The sequence below is a fragment of the Trichoderma ghanense genome (genome assembly GCF_004382785.1).
Source record: "Trichoderma ghanense strain CCMA-1212 chromosome Unknown scaffold_1, whole genome shotgun sequence".
Taxonomy (NCBI): Eukaryota; Fungi; Ascomycota; class Sordariomycetes; order Hypocreales; family Hypocreaceae; genus Trichoderma; species Trichoderma ghanense.
Genome location: NW_027395664.1, coordinates 1,719,183 through 1,736,547, shown reverse-complemented (window position 1 = coordinate 1,736,547; position 17,365 = coordinate 1,719,183). Strand labels below are relative to the sequence as shown.

The following is a 17,365-nucleotide window of genomic DNA, read 5'->3' as shown; positions in this document are numbered from 1 at the left end:
CCCCTCCCTCCCACTCTTCGGCACTTGAACGCAGCCCATCTAACACCAAAGACCAACAGCAGAAAAACAACTTTCCAAAAAGACCAACCTAAAAAAATGAAAGAGAAAAAAAAGATTCTTCATCATGCAAGGTAAGGTAGCGATACCACTCCGTACACGTCCCTACCGATGCAGATCCCATAGCAAAAAGAGCGTCGTACTCTCATACGTAAAAGAAACTTGGCGGCTATCATGCACACAGCTTACAGTACGTGCCAGCGCCTAAAAAACGCCTACTAGACAAAGGACTACGAGCGATAGCAGGACAAAAAGTATCCAAGAACCACTCAATAACCGCCCAATCGCCCACAGCCAATCACGCCCCCCCCGCAAGACCCCCCTGCCATGAAACATGTTTCCGAAACACAAGCCCCCTCCCCCTCCAAGCCCCAAAATACTAGGTACCTTGCCTGACTTTTTAACTCCAGCTCACTCACTCACTTCACTTCACTTCAACTAGGTACTACAAACGCCAACCCGTTCGGGATCATCCATCATCTCCCCCAGAAAAAGAAAGTCAAAAAGCACAAATCCCGTAATCCTCCATCAATGTTTTCCCGTCCCGCGTTTCTCATAGATTCATTCCTCCTCCAATCAGCCCCCAGCATCTCGCCCCCCCTCAAGCGACACCTTACCACAACATACAACTGGGAACATTACTCGCAACTTGAAAGGCACAAGGCACACATACACCACATACGACGACATCAAAGCCACTTACCTACTTACACTTCCGGCCCCCTATTCACGCCTTCACGGCTAGCTACCAAAACTCACAACCCACGACTTGAACATCCCGTCCTCCCAAACGATCACATCCCATCCTCCCAAACGATCACATCCCGCCCATCCAAAAGATCCCTCTCCACGCAGATCAATTCACCACCATCCACCACCACCACTCTCTCCTCATACGTAAACAACCAAAACAACCAAACAACCCCAATGCCTCCTTTCGCCTCACCACCCTCCCTCCCTTCGCCACCGCCCTGAACCATCCCATCCCCATCCCATCAATATACGGAACCTCGGCAACACCAGACATGCGCAAGCCACGACAGCAGCACACCACCATCTCACATGTTTACATCTCCTCTCATCTCTTCTCTTTTCCTTCTCGGCTCATCATCTCGAAACACTGCCAAGCTCCCGCTCTAGTTTAGCCAGCTTGTCACGTTTCATCCCAAGCGGATCGAGCCGGACCAAGTGGCCACGAGGTGGAACCACATGCCCCAAGTCACCCTCACTAACCTCTCGCCAGCCCGCGACTTAGTTCGACAACCACAGACGTAGTGGCATGATGGCTATTGTCTAATCATCGTCAATAATACAATGCCCAGAAGCCTATTCATATGACTTGTAATTTACGCACCACACGCTGGTCAGTGCTGATTCCGGCTTTCCAACGTAAACAGTGAGACAAATATTAGCGAATAACATAACACATTATGCAAACTGCCTCTCTTCACTGGCTTTACGATTACGTGGACCTCTATGCACATGCTTGGATTGATTTGCTCAGCTGGATATTGCATTGAATAGTACCTATATCTAACTCTACCCTAGAATTCATCAGATAAAGCTAGCAGTACTCTCGAGGCTCCCGAGCTCCATCCCTCCGGGAGCATCCCGCATCTCGCCCTGCACATCTCCGTCGACGACGACGCAGCGGGCTGACAAACCGAGCAATCACATCCATCCTCCCCATGTCCTCCATCAATCGCTTGCCTCGGAAACAAATGGTGCCGCCGTCAGCGGCCAATAGGGCGTCTGTAACTATGGTCATCATCGTAAGTGGTCGTATCTCATCCCGTCCTCCCTGCGGCTGCTTCTCCCTCTCCTTCTACGACGCTGATGCTGTGGCCTCGCTTCATCTTCAGCGCCTCTTCGTCTCCCCCCAATAAGTACAACTGCATGGGTCGGCAATTTCCGCTTTCTCCAGAGTAAGTGTTGCGTTGCTGCATCTGGCTGGCCGTATGCCTGTTCGCTAAGACTGTGGCTGGCATCTCGTCATCGTGGCCACCCTGTCCCGCCCAGGTCGCCGTTCCAGTGCCATCCCTCGTCTCGACATGCCTTCTGGGAGCTCGTAAGCTGGAGCAATATTGCCCCAGCTTGTCCGCAAACTTCCCGTCATGGCACCGCCCTTGACTTGGAACAATGCTTGCGGGCACGGTAACCGCAATGATGCACCCCGCAAGAACTGACTCTCTGAAGAGAATGAGCTCTCCAGAGCCAACTTGTTCACCATGTGGGCATAAAGAAAAGGATCGTCACCCCAAATGTCAACCTGGCTGTAAACGCTCATGGGCAAAACATAACAAGACTGTTGGATGCGCCTCTTGTTCTTCCCATCCCCTCACTTTTTTTTTGTTGTTTCTCTTTCCTGGATTGTTGAAAATGATGGTTTGGAATTGTGTTGCCTTTGCAAGATATAAACTATCGCAAAGTGATCCAGAGCCGCAATGGAAAGCCAGAAAATGCCGCGGTGAGCGAATAGCAGCCAAAAACCAGACAGATATGCAACGCTCAGGGTGACTCTTCTTTTCATCATACTTTTGCAGATCTCAACATGCCCGTGGCCCTAATCACCTACTTTGCTTCGTCAGGTCTCTCGGCCTCCTGATTCGGAGGAGACGTGGAAGCTGTACGGTTGGCTTGGGGGCCGGAATGACCATGGGCTTGCTGCTGCTGCTGTTTGCCGGCGCCATGGTTGGCATGATTGTTGTAGTTGCCGCCGCTGCTGTTGGGCGGCTGCGGGCTGTAGTGATGCGGCACTTGCTGGGGGTTGGGCGAGAAATGCTGTGGCCCGGGACCAGTGTAGGATCGCGTGTTAGACACTGCAAATGTCAGCCCCCGAAACCTTCCTTCTGCTCCAGAACTCTCAAAGGGTCTTACTGACTCGGTGCACCGGCTTGTGCCGGACCGTACGCCGGCTGGTTGTATTGGATGTTGGGGCTCATGGCGTACATGTTATGACTTTGCTGAGACCCCTGATGAACCATCATCGGCGCGGCTGGTCGCCCAGGGCTGGGATATCCGTTGGCCACCGGCACCTGCTGCGGCGGGCCAGCGGGAGGCATGAACTGCGGATGGTGCGTGCCGTACATCATGGGAGGGGCCATCATCCCCTGAGGCCCAGCCATGAACTGCGGCTGCATCATCATCGGGGCTCCCATCTGTCCTTGTGGCGGGACGTAGTGCGGGTTGTTGGAATAGCTCCTAAACTGACCAAGCTGAGGGTTGCCGGCACCAATGTAGACCGGCTGCCCGTACGGGACCTGCGCGCCTGGATTGACTTGCTGGTACGCCACGGGCAGCTGTCCCATGCGAGGCGAGGCGAAAGACTGCGCCGAGTTGGAGTGCATCATCCGATGGTCGTCATTGCCATAGGGTTGGTGGGGCAGAGGGCCGTGCTGCGGCGTGTGCATTTGCATGGGGGGCATGTGCGGAGACTGTCGCGGCATCATGTTATGCGCGCCGTGCTGGAGGTGGAAGGGAAGCTGATGCTGATGGGCCAGCTGAGGCACGACATGGGCCGGGTTGGGCGTCGGCATCGAGGGAGTGGCGGCGAACGGCTGTCGTTCAAAGAGCTCCCTGTAGGTCAGATGCATGGTGGAGTCGGGCTTTTCATCGTCCTGCAGCTGGCGCCAGGTGGGCAGCGTATCGTAGGCTGGCCGCAGGCCACCGTTGTCGTCCCAGTTGCGGCCCTGGGGCGGCGCAATGGTCTTGATGTGTGCCAAGATGCAACACTTGCTGGGATCGACAGCCTTGGTTTTGCGTCGGATGAGCTGCCCCTGAGGCTGGGTCGAGGCGGCGGGGGCGGGGGCGGCGACGTCGGAAACGTGGTTGACGGCTGACCGGGGGCTGGACGTGGCGCTGGGGTGGCCGTTGGGGTTGAAGGTCGGGGCGAACGGGCTGGGCCTGAACTCGTTGCTGTTCGGGTTCAGCTTGGCTCCGGGATGGCCGCTGTGTCGCCGAGAGTAGTCGGCGCCATTAGCGGGACCCGTCGGCGGCGCACGAATCTCGGGACCGACAGCATGCTGATGCGCGGCGGGAGGCTGCGAGAACCTCTGCTGCTCCACATTCCGGATGCGCTGCGCGAGCGTGTTGGAGTTAGAATGCGGCTGTGGAGCATGCTGAGGACCTACGCGGCCGTTCCTATAGCCCTGTGCGTGATACTGCTGCTGGGGGAACTGCTGGCGAGATCCTGCATGACGGCCGGGCCCGCCGTTAGGGGGCGTGGCCTGGAGACTAAGAGCCCCTCGAGCCGGTCGGGCCTCGGTAGCAGCAGATGCCGTCGTCGAGGGAGACGCACGCTTGGCCTGGGCCGCGTCCTTGGGCGCGACGACCTCCTTCTTAGCCTGGGCGGCAACGTCCTTGGCCTTGGCCGCCATCTCCTCTGCGTCTTTGATCGCCTTGGCCTGGATCTCTCGCTGCTTGGCAGGGTCCTTGGCGATGATGGACACGAGATCCGAGGGAACCGGCGTCGACAGCTTGAAGTCGTTGGCGAACTTTTTGAGCTCCGTCAGCTTAACTTCCTTGTCCGCCTTTGCCTTGTTGCTTCTAGCTTTCTCGGCAACGAGGCGTTGCTGGGTAGCGAAGTTCTTGAAGGAGACCAAAACGTCGCGTTCGACAGTCAGCGTTGCGCTGGGAGCATTCGGAGGTAGCTGAGCGACAGGACGAGAGGTAGATCCAAGGGCGGTAGCCCGACCATTTGTACCCTGTTTCTCTGCCACGGTAGGCTCACCTGGCCGGACATTTTCCTTCGTTGGGGCTGGTGCTGGGGCGGAGGAGACCGGAGCCGGAGCAGTCGAGTTATCCTTTCCCGCAGGCTTGGAGGTCGACGAGTTTGAAGGTTGTTGAGCATCTGCTGGCTTTTGAGTTTCGCGCTTTGCCTGGGTTCCGTTCTTGAGAGCCTCGGAAGCGGAAGCTTTTGATGGCTCGCTGGCTTTGGGCGTTTCGGTGACTTTGGGTGCTTCGCCGGCCTGCGGCTGTTGCTGCCTCTTTGGCGCGACCTTAATCTGTGATGATATGATTGCCGGGTCCACCGGAGCGCCCCTGACTGTGGTCTGCCCAGCTGGTGCGCGCTTTGCCGGGGGCATATAACGATTCTCCCGTCCCGATGCCAGAGGAGGGAAGTCCTGGCGGCGGACGCCACTGTACCTGTAGAGGCGGTTAGCACATGGTTATTCGGCGAATTTGACAATGCCTATCCGGAGCCCATGACTTACTTGTCTTCCTCGTTATCGTCGGTACGGTCCTTGCCGCCGGAGTAGTCCATGACACGTTCCTCGGCCACGTGGGCAGTCATGGCAGCACTGCGTTCAATCTCCCTGGCCTTCTTCTCCGCAGCCGCAATTCTCTCTCGGTATTGCGGGTGGTCCTTGTTGATGGCAGTGGTATAAATGTTCTCATCATAGTCGGTCTTGAGGCCAAAGAGCCTCTCGTTCTCAGCGAACTGGTCCCAGGGGGCACCGGAAGAGGAGGTCTTCTCCAACGATCCGTCAAAGGTATCGTTCTTGTCAGGGACCCACGGCTGCAGAACTCTCTGGCCCCCGAAGCGACCGTTGGAGATTGCCGTGTCTGTCCGGAAACCGGATCGATTGCCTGGGAACATGAATTTAGCGGAGAGCAAGCAGAAGCCACGATGACAGCAGCTTACCATTCATCTTTGCGTCTGCCTTGGATGAGCTGCCCCCGCCCTGCTGAGCATCTCTTCTCGGCTGCGTAGGCATTGCGAAGCTTGCCGTTGGCGCAACTTCCCAAATCGGTTTGTTCAATCGACACGACTGCAAGCCCCCCGTCGAATTGGCAACAAGGCTTGCCGTGAGCGAACTCGCGCGTGTGTCGGAGTCTGAAGCTGTGGCAAATGCGGGTTGCTGAGGACCGTTCCTCTAGCTATGCTCCGGCCTAGCAACAGACAATTGTTAGCACCAGACACGTGCGTGTTTTGGGGGACGAATGGCTGCGGGAGCGCATTGGAAGCTTGCAACAACAGGTTAAGGGAAAGGAAAAAAGGTGCAGCTGGGCGAATGCAGCCAATGAGACCAATACAGGAAGACAGCAAGATGACCCTACGACGCGGAAGCAGCTGGGATTTGCCGACCGACTCCGAACACGAAGCGGTGTCAAGGGGGGGGAAAGTGTCTGAGATGCACAATTGAAGCCAGACGAGCCTCGTGATGGTGACGGAGAATGGGCTTGTGTGACTCGAACGGGCCACCGAGCCGGGCAAGTCGGGGGAGGCTCGTTGCGGAGGGGACAGCAGGAAGAGGAGGAGGAGGATCAAGGAGAGGCAGGATAGAGTACCTTGGGGGAGGAAAAGAGTGAAGAGGGAAAGAAAGAGGCGTCGGAGGAGGTTGCTTGTGGCCAGCGCTCGCTCTTGAGCCGCACAAAAGAAGTATTAGCGTATCGTCGTGTGGAGGCGCTCGCAGAGCAGAGACCACGAGTATCGACGGGAGAGAGGCCGAGGCGCAAACAGAACAGCTTGTAGTCGGACAAGCGGCGGATTGGCCAGGCGGAGGGAGGATCAGTGCAGTGGGAGCAGCTGCAGCGAGGCGAGCGGGAGAAGCTGCAGAGACAACAGCGGGCAATGGGGGAGAGAAGAGACAGGAAAGAAGAGCAGCACAAAAGGGCACGAGGAAGCGGGAGGGCGAATCGTGACAGCTCCAAGGTTCAAATACCGACCAGGAAAAAAAAGGGTCGGGTCGACGAAAGGCGGCGCTGCTTCGGTGGGGAAAAATCGAAGGTGGAAGCACGACAAAAAAAAGAGGCCCCGGAGAGGCTTACCTTGCTTGGAGACTGGAGACCCGAGAGCTGGAGGATGCGAAATGGGGGGGTTGAAAGGGCAAGAAAAGAGGAAGAGGAAGAGGCCCAGAGTCGAAAGGAGAGGATCCGGGTCGAATGTCGTCCAGCTCGCCGCTGCTACGAAAGCCGCGGAATGGGCCGAGGGGAACGAGGAAGATGGAAGCTTGAAGGAAGAAGAGAAGAAGAAGACGGCGAAAAGAGAGTGAGAGCGTGGGAAGAGGAGCGAAAGGGAGGACGAGGCGACGGTGGAGGCGGTTGGCGAGGCTTTGCTCTGCGCAAGTTTGCCTTTTGGCGGGCTTTGTGTGTGTCGTGTCTGGGCTGGCGGGGGATCAGTTGATGGAGCGCTACCGCCACTTTTGTTTGGAGCGAGCCCGCCCTCGTTCACTCTTGCCGCTGCCGCTGCCACTGTAAGGTACCGGTGAGCTGGCGGGCTTCAGGGGAGTTGATCACTGCAATCACTACAATATGGCGGGCACTACGCCTGTAACCGGGAACCGATACCATTGAGGACTTGCCTGCCTTGATGGTCCTTGATGGTCCTTGTAGCCTCGATATTGGTTGTGCTCAAACGGCATCTGCACTTGGTGGCCATCCATCTCATATTCGTATCTGTACTTTGCATGCCTGTACAGCCTCTGCACCTCCAGCTGCCGCGTGTTCGTCCAGCGTGGCCCTCGCATGCTCGCCTGCGGGTTGCTGCTGCTGCACTCCAGTCACTGCACTGCACTGCGCTGTTGTCACTTGCGCTTCAGGCTCTGCAGCGCGCCCTGCAGCTGTTCAGAGGGACAACATTGAAAGTACCGGTACGAACATGAGATTGAACCGATGCGCCATTCGCACGCAGCTGGTTTTTGACGCTGCCGTTTCTCGAGTGTGAACAACCGCCATCGAGACTGTCGGCTTCGTACAACTACAAGATCCGTTGGCAAGTCCCCATCAGCCCGCCAGGTACCTAACAAGGCTGTGAAAAAAAAAAAAAAACACAGTGTGTGACATGACCACGGTATCAGAAACTTCAAGCCTCTTTCCCCCCCCTTCGCCAAAGAAATGTTTGGGAACTCCTCGACTGTTCTAAGCGATCCAGGCCATGTGCAAAGTACAGTACGATTGCCCGTGGACGAGAAAAGAAGGAGGCAGAGATAAACCGGCACGCTCAAAGTGGCATGATGCCCACAACGGTGGTGGCACCGCATAAGGCGCCGCAGAAGTCTAAACAATTTCTGTGTTTCGTACAAAAAATCAAGGCCCTGTCCTGTTAACAGACAGGAGCAGCTGGAGTCACTCGTGCTATAGTGATTCAGAGAGTCTGATCTAGAAGAAGCCGCGCAAATGTGAAGAAAAAAAAATGACCGGTATTTCTCAAGGGAAAGTGAGTCGACTCTGACAGTCGGTTGTTGTCTGCGCCTGACATCACTTCAGATTCATCTCAACTTCGTCTCAACTCCAGTGTACGTACTAGTGCTGCCTCATCCAGCCTAGCGGCATATGCCTTGTCGCAGCCTGCATTGACGAAGCTCCCCCGGAGTTCTCAGCATTCGATGTACATACCCAAGTATGCGACTCTTTGGCTCAATTCGCAAAAAGAAGATCTTCGTACAACCAACAACGAACTATACATGTAAACAACGTAAATAAATATACGTCGTAGCCAATCCACAGGATGTGAACTGTTCCCAGCAGCTTGCATCAGCGCATCCGCATCGCATCGCGTCCCCTGCCAATCCACGGCCCAAAACAACCCCTCCATCCAATCCCCAACACAAACAAACAACAGGGATCCCTCCACCTAAAAAAAAGCCCAAACCACCAAAACCTCCATCATCGCCAACATTTCCCGTCTTCCTTCCCTCCTACCTCTTCCCGTTAAAAATACACCAACCAATTCGCCCTCTCTTTCCTACGTTTGCACATTACATCTTCCCTACTCTTCAGCCATGCCTCCCTCCACAACAGCAGCGCCCCAAAAGCCTGCTCCTCCGTCGTCCCCCGTCAAAACCGCCTACCTCATCGTCTACAATGCCCTCTCCGCCATCGCATGGGGCCTCGTCCTCCAGTCCACCGTCCTGACGCTCTTCGAGTCCGGCCCCAGCATCGTCTACCTCACCACCGGCGAATTCACAAAATGGACGCAAACCGCCGCCGCCATGGAAATCGTCCACTCCCTCTTCGGTAAGCCCGAAAACATTCAATCTCAACTATAACAACAACAACAATGAACAACAACAGCAACAGCCACGATTCCTCCGTCTCTCTAACAGGCATGACTGACAAAACAAAAAAACAGGCATCGTCCGCGCCCCCCTCCTCACAACCCTCATGCAAGTCTCCTCCCGCTTCCTCCTCGTCTGGGGCGTCGTCCACCTCTACCCCTACCTCGCCATCGAATCCCCGACCTACTCCTCCATGCTCATCGCCTGGTCCGTCACCGAGGTCATCCGCTACTCCTACTTCGCCCTCTCCCTCTCCGGCTTCACCCCGCGCCTCCTGACCTGGCTGCGCTACAACACCTTCTTCGTCCTCTACCCCATCGGCATCCTCAGCGAGTGCTCCCTCGTCTTCCTCGCCGCCGTGGGCCCTGCTGCCGCCGAGAAGGAGTATCCGCTTGCGTTGGTGCCGTATGCGCTGTATGCCATTTTGATCATCTATGTTCCGGGTGAGTTTGTTTCATTATATTCTTCTTCCTCTTCTTCTTCTTTCTTGTGCTTTGATATAGTGCTAACAAGAGGCGGCTCTGCAGGCGCTTACATCCTCTACACGCACATGATGGCCCAACGAAGAAAGGTTATGCGAAGCTTAAAGGCAAAGGACGAGAAAGCGACGCAGTAGGCGCAGTGAACGACATGAACATAGCACAAAAATACAAAATCAAAGAGCAGGAAGGCACAGTTCAAACATGTTAAACCAGGAGTTTGCCATGTTTACATACCTCACATATAGTATTCGTGGAAGTAACTTGTTATGGGACATAGAACGACAGACGTGATGATGAAGAACCAAATACTGTGTCTAGAAAGACAGTAATAATGCTAATCCTAAAATATACAATTCAACCATGCCCCTCGACCTGTTCAATCGGCCATGACCTGTATCTGTTGCCCGACTGCCATCACCTCAGCTGCTTCAACGGCTGAGACTGCTGAGAAGACCGAGACCTAGACCTTGGATCACGGCTCCCTTCAGGCCACCCCTTATTCACCCACGCCGCAATCAAGCCCGCCGAATCCCGCAGCAGCTTCTCGTACGCCGGATTCTTGTTGGCTTCAAACATGCCTATCATAACAATCATTAGCACCTTGTCAAGGCTCGGAGGGGAGATTCCAAGGGGAAAAAGGGGGCAGCCTACTGATGTGCGCCGTCGTCTCGTCCGCCACGGCATCATTCACAGCCTCGATCCACCTCCCCGACGGCTGCTTGCTCGGCACGACGCAAAACGTCCTGTCCTTGCCCAGCACCGTGCCCACCATGCTGACCGTCTTGCTCTCCGCCCCCTTGCCCAGCCGGGTGTACAGGTTGGCGAAGCCGACGTCGAGCTCCGAGCTCAGCTTGGCCATGTAGGCGACGCGCTGCTTGAGGGCCTCGGGCCGGGCGAGGCAGCCCACGAACTCGAGGTGCGACGACACCCACGTCCAGCCGGTCGAGATGTGCTCGCGGTTCATCCACGCCGCCGCGCCGCCCGCCGCCATGGCGCCCGCCGCGGCTCCGTACATGGCAATCTTGCCCCAGCCCCAGCCGCCGCCCTCGTCGTTCTTGGCCGGCGTCGTCTTGGTCAGCGCGGAGGCGGCCGAGGCGGCGGCGCTGGCATCGTCGCCGCCGCCGCCCGCCATCCTCCACAGCGAGCTCAGCGACGACAGGGCCGACTGCGCTGTCTGGTAGTGGCCCTCGGCGCCGTACGCGACCACGCCGGGGGCGATGCCCAGGTACGGGGTGTCAAAGGCCAGGACGCCCTGGATGCGGGGGAACATGAGGTGGTTGAACGCGGGGCCGCCGCCCGACTTGTCGATGCCGTCTTCCGTATAGATGGGCTTGTCGGAGGCCAGGCCCATGACCGTCTCGGCGGCGACGATGCCGCCCATGGAGTGTCCGATGAGGATCGTGCGGACCGAGGGCTCGACCGTCGGTGAGGGCGTGCCCATGGCTACCTCATAGTCGATGACCTTGTTCTCCAGCCTGTTGTGCCGTTTCTCAAGTCAGCCCAGCGAAACAATCCATCCATCTATATCGTCTCCAAACTGTAAGCTGTCGAGGAGCTGCAAGCAGCCTCCAACCGCAATAAAACAGATAATGGCATCAAACTCACCAGCCGCGGAACTTGCTCACAGCCTCCCCCAAGTCGCCCCTCGTCTCATACCTGGGATACACCAGCACCTTGACCGTGATGCCGGGCAGCTCCCGCGAGACGGCCGTGCGCAGGTCTTCGACGAACGAGTAGTTGTCCCCAAACGTGGATTCGCCCCCCTACGACCGCAGTGGGAACAAGCCAATTGGTTAGCGATTCCATTCACTGACTGCTTCCAATTCGCGCGAGGCCATCCGCAGCTCGTCGATAGCCGTCGCCACCCGCGTCCCGTATGTACACATCCAACGCCGCATGTCCGCACATTCAATCGCCCACCAGAGGGCCCGTGACGGGCGGTGGGGAATACGAGCAGTTACAGCAAACATCCGGCGACCAGGAAACAATACGAAACCAAGGGCAAAGACTTACCTTGAACCCATGGATAAAACATAAAATGAGCGTCTTCCTCATCTTGCCGTCATCTGAGGGACACTCTCAAACACACAGAAAGCCTGATCCGGTCTATAGGTATTCTCTCCCGCGACGAGGCGCCACCCTCCAGCAACTCGGCGAGAAGCGAGAAGGAGAAAGAGAAATGCTGGAGTTCCTTTGCGCTTTGCTGTCCTGTTGCTGCTGCTGCTGCTGCTTATCGGCTTTGCTTCTTTTTTTTTCTCGTTCAAGATTCCACGGTCGCGTCACTGGGCATCGATTGGACGCATCGGGTGCCCGCTTTGGGCTGGACCGACGGGGTATTAAATGCTGGGCTGGGTGAAGCTCCAGCTTTGGGTGGCGAAGCGTGCGGCAGATGGCGTCTATCGCTGGCGGCAATTGGGCAGGCGCAAGTACCTTGGCTTAGAGCTTTGGCAGAGGGGGCTGCGTTTACGGGGGGCCTTCCGAAGGTATGGATACCCTAAGGTACACGTAGCTGGTGCAACTCTTTGCATGTGAACATTGCGAAGATTCAGCGATACTAGGTACGAAGCTAGCATCGCCATGAACCATCACAGTCAAGCACCGCTTCATCCCAGTTGCGTCTGTATCAACGTCTATTAAAAATACATTTTACTACTTTATCTAGACATGCACAGCCTGCAAGAAACCAGCCCACGAAGAGACGCGACCGACCGCAAGACGTGGCCGTCGCTGTGCTCTCAGGGCTCCCCCTTCCCCTCCATCCCTCTTCCAACCCCTTCCCTTCCAAACTCGATCGAAAAGGAACAAAAGATGAAAAAGAAAGCAAAGAATTAAAAGAAAAATAGCCATTTGATCATCCAAATGTGCCGCCCAGGTGAGCCAGCCGTCCGTCCTCTGCCTCTCGCCTTCGTCTCGTACACTGTTGGTATTTTTGGCCTGCCTGGCTGGACCTTTCCTCGCCTTTCCCTGGGTTACACACGATATAACGCCGATCCTCCAACGCCGCAGAATACATGATCAAACAAGCCACTTGCGGGGCAAAATCGTCGGGGGATGTCTTTGCTCGCCCTGGTGCCATCGACTGTTTTTTTACCCCTTCTTTCTAATTATCATCCCGGTGGCAACCGCGTAGATTTTCCCCCGTTTCGTCGTGAGTGGGCAGCCCCCCCTGCTCTCGGTCGTGAAAGAACGGGAGGGTGCTCATCGTCAATCTTGTCGTGTCTCTCAGTCTTCGTCGCTTTGGGCGGTAGAGCGAGCCCCGTTGGCTTCTCGTGCTGCGCTGGATATGATCTTGATGCGCGTGCCGCTCGGCTGCGGAGTGTTTCCATTGCCTGAAGGCGCTGCTGATCCTGCCTTACCGCCCTCTTCCAGCTCAAGAAGCTCCGGGTGTGCGTCCAGCTCCTCTTGATACTTTTGGTTGAAGAATTCCTGTTTCGGACGATTAGCTTATTCTGACTTGCCAAATGAGTTTCTCATGCCCTTCTGTATTAACTTACCTCCATCGTTTTCGCATCCTGATAAAGGATGCTACCATCTTCATTGTAGGTTTGACAGTTGCGTATCAGCAGCTCAAAGTCTTTGCGAAGATCGCTGAGACAGTTGTACTCCTCCTTCTTGATCCGCGTATGAATGTGGTTCATGCAGATGGGGTTTTGGATGATGACGTAGTAGTCGGCGTAGTCGCGCTTTGGGGGGAGCTTGACGAAGGGTCCGATAATGAGGCGCTTGCCGGCATCAGATTCGTCATCCTCCGCCGGAGGCTCAATGTCGTCCACTTCCAGGTTCATCAGACCGTCGTAGAGTGCCCGCAAGCTCTTTTGAAGCACCTCGCGATGCTGAGGAGGCACGCGAGAATCGTCGCGGGCGGCGTTCTTGCTGGGTCGTCCCTGAGGCCCGCGTCGCTTCTTTGGAGGAGGCTCATCGTCACCCTCTTCTGCCTTTCGCTTCTCGTTTTTGCTGCCAGGCTTGCGGCCTCTCTTCTTGGGCGTCTCAACCTCCTCCGTGCTTGCTCTACTGGCTGACGGAGAGTTGTCCATTGAGTTTGCCAACAGCGACTTTCTGAGCTTGTTGGCCTCTCTCTTGTCTTTGCGGGCCTGTTTCCGTGCCGCCGCCGCCTCCGGACTATCCTCATCGTCATCCACGGCCATCAACCACTGCTCTTCCGTCAAGCCGTCGTCGTACTTGACCTTGGTGCGTTCACGAGCGCCACGACCAAGAATGACCTCTTCGGCATCGTCCGAGATGGGGTTGCCTTCGTTGAGATATATGTCGGGCAGCTCGTCTTCGGCCATCAGTCGAGGTTTGCCCTTGGGACCGCCATAGATGGGGTCCTTCTGTCTTTCCTCATCCAGCTTCTGGAAAGTGACAAGCTCCTCGTCATTACGGGCAAGCAACAGGTTGAGTTCCTCGTCCTCCATTTCTTCTTGTTCGCCGGACTCGGCCATGTCGGCAGTTTCCAGCAGAGTCCGAAGCATGGCATCACGGTCCGTTTCGGAGGACTTGTTGTCGAAACGACCTGCCTGAATGACCTTGCCGTCCATGTCGAGCTTGAACCTGGCGCGTTCCAGAATCTTCTCCTCGACCGAGTTGGAACTGATGAGACGCAGAATTCGCACTTCGTTCTTCTGACCGATACGGTGAGCACGATCCTGGGCCTGCAGATCCTGATGAGGATTCCAGTCAGAGTCGTAGATGATGACCGTGTCGGCCGTTTGCAAGTTCAGACCCAAGCCACCAGCACGGGTGGACAGCAAGAACAAGAAGTATTCCGAGTTGGGCGCGTTAAAGTCCCGGAGGAGGTCAGATCGCTCATCGGACTTGGTTGTGCCATCCAGACGCAGATACTTGTAGCTGCGGTAACGAAGATAGTCCTCCATGATGTCCATGATGGCCGTCATCTGGAAGAACATCAGCACGCGATGGCCGGTTGCCTTGTACTTTGGCAGAATTCGGTCCAGCAGCTCGAATTTACCCGCCGTTCTCCAGAGCAGGTCGTTGCTGATGTTGAGAGGATTCATGACATTCTCGACAATGTCAAACACAAACGGGTGGTTGCAAAGCTTTCGCAGCTGCATGATCATGTTGCTCAGGCCGCGAGCACCAGTCTTGCCACCCTTGCCGTCGCTGACAACCAGCTTGTTGTGCGTCACCATCTGCTTGTAGAGCTTGGACTGCAGTGCCGAGAACTTGCACTTGATGACCTTTTCGGTCTTGTCGGGCAAGTCCTTCTCGACGTCCTTCTTCAGACGACGCAGCAGGAAGGGACGCAGGACCTTGTGCAGACGTCGAATGACGAGAATCTGCTCTTCTTCTGTGAGCTCCATCTTGTCCTGGCCACCGGTGTTGGCAAAGGGAGTGTTGAACCACTCGTCAAACGTCTTGACCGACTTGAAGATGTTTGGCAGGACAAAGTTGAGCATGGCCCACAGCTCAGAGAGGTTGTTCTGCAGGGGAGTTCCCGTGAGGATGAGCCGGAAGCGCGTGGTGTAGTACTGCTGGATGGTGGCGCTGAGCTTGGACTGCGTGTTCTTCATACGGTGACCTTCGTCGATGATCATGTGGAACCACTTGATCTTGCTGAGGATGGGTCGATCCTTGATGATGTACTCGTACGTCGTCAGCAGCACCTGGAACCTGCCCTGGCGGATCTTCTCCTGCTGCAGCTTACGGGTATTGGGAGGACCCTTGTACACGACGCGGGCTACGGACGGGGCCCACTTCTCGAATTCGAGGTTCCAGTTGGTAAGGGTGCTGAGCGGCACAATCACCAGGTACGGGCCGCTCTGCTGCTTCTGCTCGATCAGGTACGTAATCAGACTGATGGTCTGGATCGTCTTTCCGAGACCCATTTCGTCTGCAAGGATACCATTGAGGTTGTTGTTGTACAGGGATATCATCCACTGGAGACCCTTGATTTGGTACTCTTTCAGCGTGCCTCCAACCAGGATGCTGGCCTGCTTGGTAACCTCTTCGCGGATGCGGTGCGCAACGGCGTAGTAGTCAATCTTCTTGCCGCTGTCTTCTTCGTCCAGCTCGCTTTCCTCGTCGACGAAGGTGCCTGCGTCGGTGCCGTAGGTCTCGGCCGCCTGGCGCTGCTGCGCCTTGACTGACGACGCCAGCTGGTGCAAGAAGCCATCGGTTTGCTTGAGCAGGTGTGTGATACGAGTGTCCTTGGCCTGGTCGAGCAGCTTGAGATAGGCCTCCTCGTCGTTAGCCTTGAGAGCCTGCAGACGCTGCTTGGCCGTCCTCTCGATGCGCTTCTGTTCTTCCTTCTCAATGTTAAAGTGGTGCGAGTACATGAGTCTGCTGAGCTTGTGCGACTTGTTCTTCTGCGCGACCGCGTTCTCGATGATCTCGGCGCGGTGGTTGTGAATGGCTCGGAGGAAGTCAGAGTGCTTCTTCTTTTCTCGGGACTCGCGGGCATCACGCTGCTGCTTCTCGAGCTTCTCGGTAATGCGAGCCTCGCGGACATTCTGCTTCTTCATGCGGCGGTAGTTTGACCGATTGGTTGTCATTGCCAGGTTGTCGTAGTGCATCATCTGGCGAGCAACCTTCTCGCGGAGAGCCCGCTGCCTGGCATAGAGGGCCAAGCTCTTCATTTCGATGACGGCCTTGACCTTGAGGGAATCATCCACCTCAACTTCTTCCTTCGTGGTGTCCCAGTGGGCAATGTTCGCGGGCAGGTTCTTCAGCTCCGAGTACCGCTGACTCATGCGGTTGAAGACGACGACTTCTCTCTCATATCGCAGGTGGTCAAAATCGATGCCTGTCGGGAAGACGCCCGGGATGAACCATCGGTTCTTCCTCTGCGCATGGTCAAAATACTTGATGGACGGTCGAATCATGCTGGTGCCGTATGGTGATTTGACAGTCTTGTAGGTATGGGCCTTGGGAAGCGCAAGCGAGTCTTCTTGAGGGGCAGAATCCACGCCGTTTGGTGTAGACTTTCCCGCATCTGAGCCGGGCTGGGGTGTCTTTGCCGGGGCAGGAGCTTGAGCAGAGGCCGTGATGGCGGCCTGTCGCTGCAGACGCTGCTGGAAAATGGCCTGCTGAAGCTGCGTAGAAATACCGGCATTCTTGCCGAGGAGCTTGAACGCATGGATCTGCTGCCTCAGCAGGGCAAGTTGCTTTTGGGTAAAGTGACCCGATGACGAGCTGGAGCCTGACGGCGTAGGGACGTTGGAAGCAGCGGTAGCAGGGGCGTTCAGGGTGGGCGCCGCAGTCGTCGCTCCGGCGGCGTTAGGAGGGGCGGCCTGCGTCGTCTGGGGCATGTTCTGTTGCGGGTGGCTGGGCTGAACGCCGTTGAGGGCGCCATTGGGGGCATGAGCAGCGCTGCTCTGAGCGTTCTGAGCATTCTGTTGCATCTGTTGCTGGGCCTGGATGTACTGTTGCTGGGTTCGTCGCATGTTGTGTTGCTGTTGGAAATTCAGCAGGAACTGCGACGCCTTGATATACTCGGGATCGTTGGGCGGAATGCCTTGTTCCTTCATTTGTTTGAGTTTCTATGCGATAGAGGTCAGCCGCGCGTCCAGAGATAAGAGCAGAAGGGAAGCAACGCGAAACAAGAAAAGAAAGACGAGAGAGGGAAAAAAAAAAAAAAAAAAAAAAAAACAGAACAACGCGCGTGTTGCTGCATACCCGAAAGACCTCTTCGGCCTGTTGCTTCGTCGCGCCAGCAGGCATTGGCGCGCCCGGCATCTGGACCGCGCCTGGCATCTGCACTGATGCCATGGTGGTGGGTTTGTGATGGAGTTGGGGCCAAGAAACCGTTGAACCCTGTCGACACCCCGATATGTAGCTCGATGTAATCCGCCTATAAACACAGCATAG

The 17,365-nt window shown here is 56.1% G+C and overlaps 6 protein-coding genes across 6 annotated transcripts; 2 read left to right on the top strand and 4 right to left on the bottom strand.

Moving 5' to 3' along the window:
- Positions 1 to 2,628: 2,628 nt before the first annotated feature.
- On the bottom strand, positions 2,629 to 5,774 carry CCMA1212_001954 (PAB1-binding protein 1; the record flags this gene model as incomplete). Its single annotated transcript, XM_073699359.1, has 4 exons — positions 2,629 to 2,876; positions 2,939 to 5,202; positions 5,271 to 5,646; positions 5,702 to 5,774. The coding sequence occupies 4 exons, from the start codon at positions 5,772 to 5,774 to the stop codon at positions 2,629 to 2,631; spliced, it is 2,961 nt and encodes a 986-aa protein (XP_073562479.1).
- Positions 5,775 to 6,167: 393 nt separating this feature from the next.
- CCMA1212_001952 (uncharacterized protein) lies at positions 6,168 to 7,350 on the bottom strand (the record flags this gene model as incomplete). Its single annotated transcript, XM_073699358.1, has 3 exons — positions 6,168 to 6,610; positions 6,829 to 7,269; positions 7,326 to 7,350. 3 exons carry the CDS (start codon positions 7,348 to 7,350, stop codon positions 6,168 to 6,170), a joined length of 909 nt encoding a protein of 302 aa, XP_073562484.1.
- Positions 7,351 to 7,466: 116 nt separating this feature from the next.
- On the top strand, positions 7,467 to 7,661 carry CCMA1212_001951 (uncharacterized protein; the record flags this gene model as incomplete). The annotated part of the gene is made up of 1 exon (XM_073699357.1): positions 7,467 to 7,661. The coding sequence occupies one exon, from the start codon at positions 7,467 to 7,469 to the stop codon at positions 7,659 to 7,661; it is 195 nt and encodes a 64-aa protein (XP_073562482.1).
- A 1,119-nt stretch (positions 7,662 to 8,780) lies between these two features.
- On the top strand, positions 8,781 to 9,672 carry CCMA1212_001950 (uncharacterized protein; the record flags this gene model as incomplete). The annotated part of the gene is made up of 3 exons (XM_073699356.1): positions 8,781 to 9,015; positions 9,131 to 9,499; positions 9,560 to 9,672. 3 exons carry the CDS (start codon positions 8,781 to 8,783, stop codon positions 9,670 to 9,672), a joined length of 717 nt encoding a protein of 238 aa, XP_073562483.1.
- Positions 9,673 to 9,952: 280 nt separating this feature from the next.
- Positions 9,953 to 11,593, bottom strand: CCMA1212_001949 (uncharacterized protein; the record flags this gene model as incomplete). The annotated part of the gene is made up of 4 exons (XM_073699355.1): positions 9,953 to 10,116; positions 10,190 to 11,013; positions 11,144 to 11,301; positions 11,552 to 11,593. 4 exons carry the CDS (start codon positions 11,591 to 11,593, stop codon positions 9,953 to 9,955), a joined length of 1,188 nt encoding a protein of 395 aa, XP_073561989.1.
- Positions 11,594 to 12,760: 1,167 nt separating this feature from the next.
- Positions 12,761 to 17,266, bottom strand: CCMA1212_001948 (Chromatin structure-remodeling complex subunit snf21; the record flags this gene model as incomplete). The annotated part of the gene is made up of 3 exons (XM_073699354.1): positions 12,761 to 12,964; positions 13,033 to 17,037; positions 17,174 to 17,266. The coding sequence occupies 3 exons, from the start codon at positions 17,264 to 17,266 to the stop codon at positions 12,761 to 12,763; spliced, it is 4,302 nt and encodes a 1,433-aa protein (XP_073561988.1).
- Positions 17,267 to 17,365: the final 99 nt, after the last annotated feature.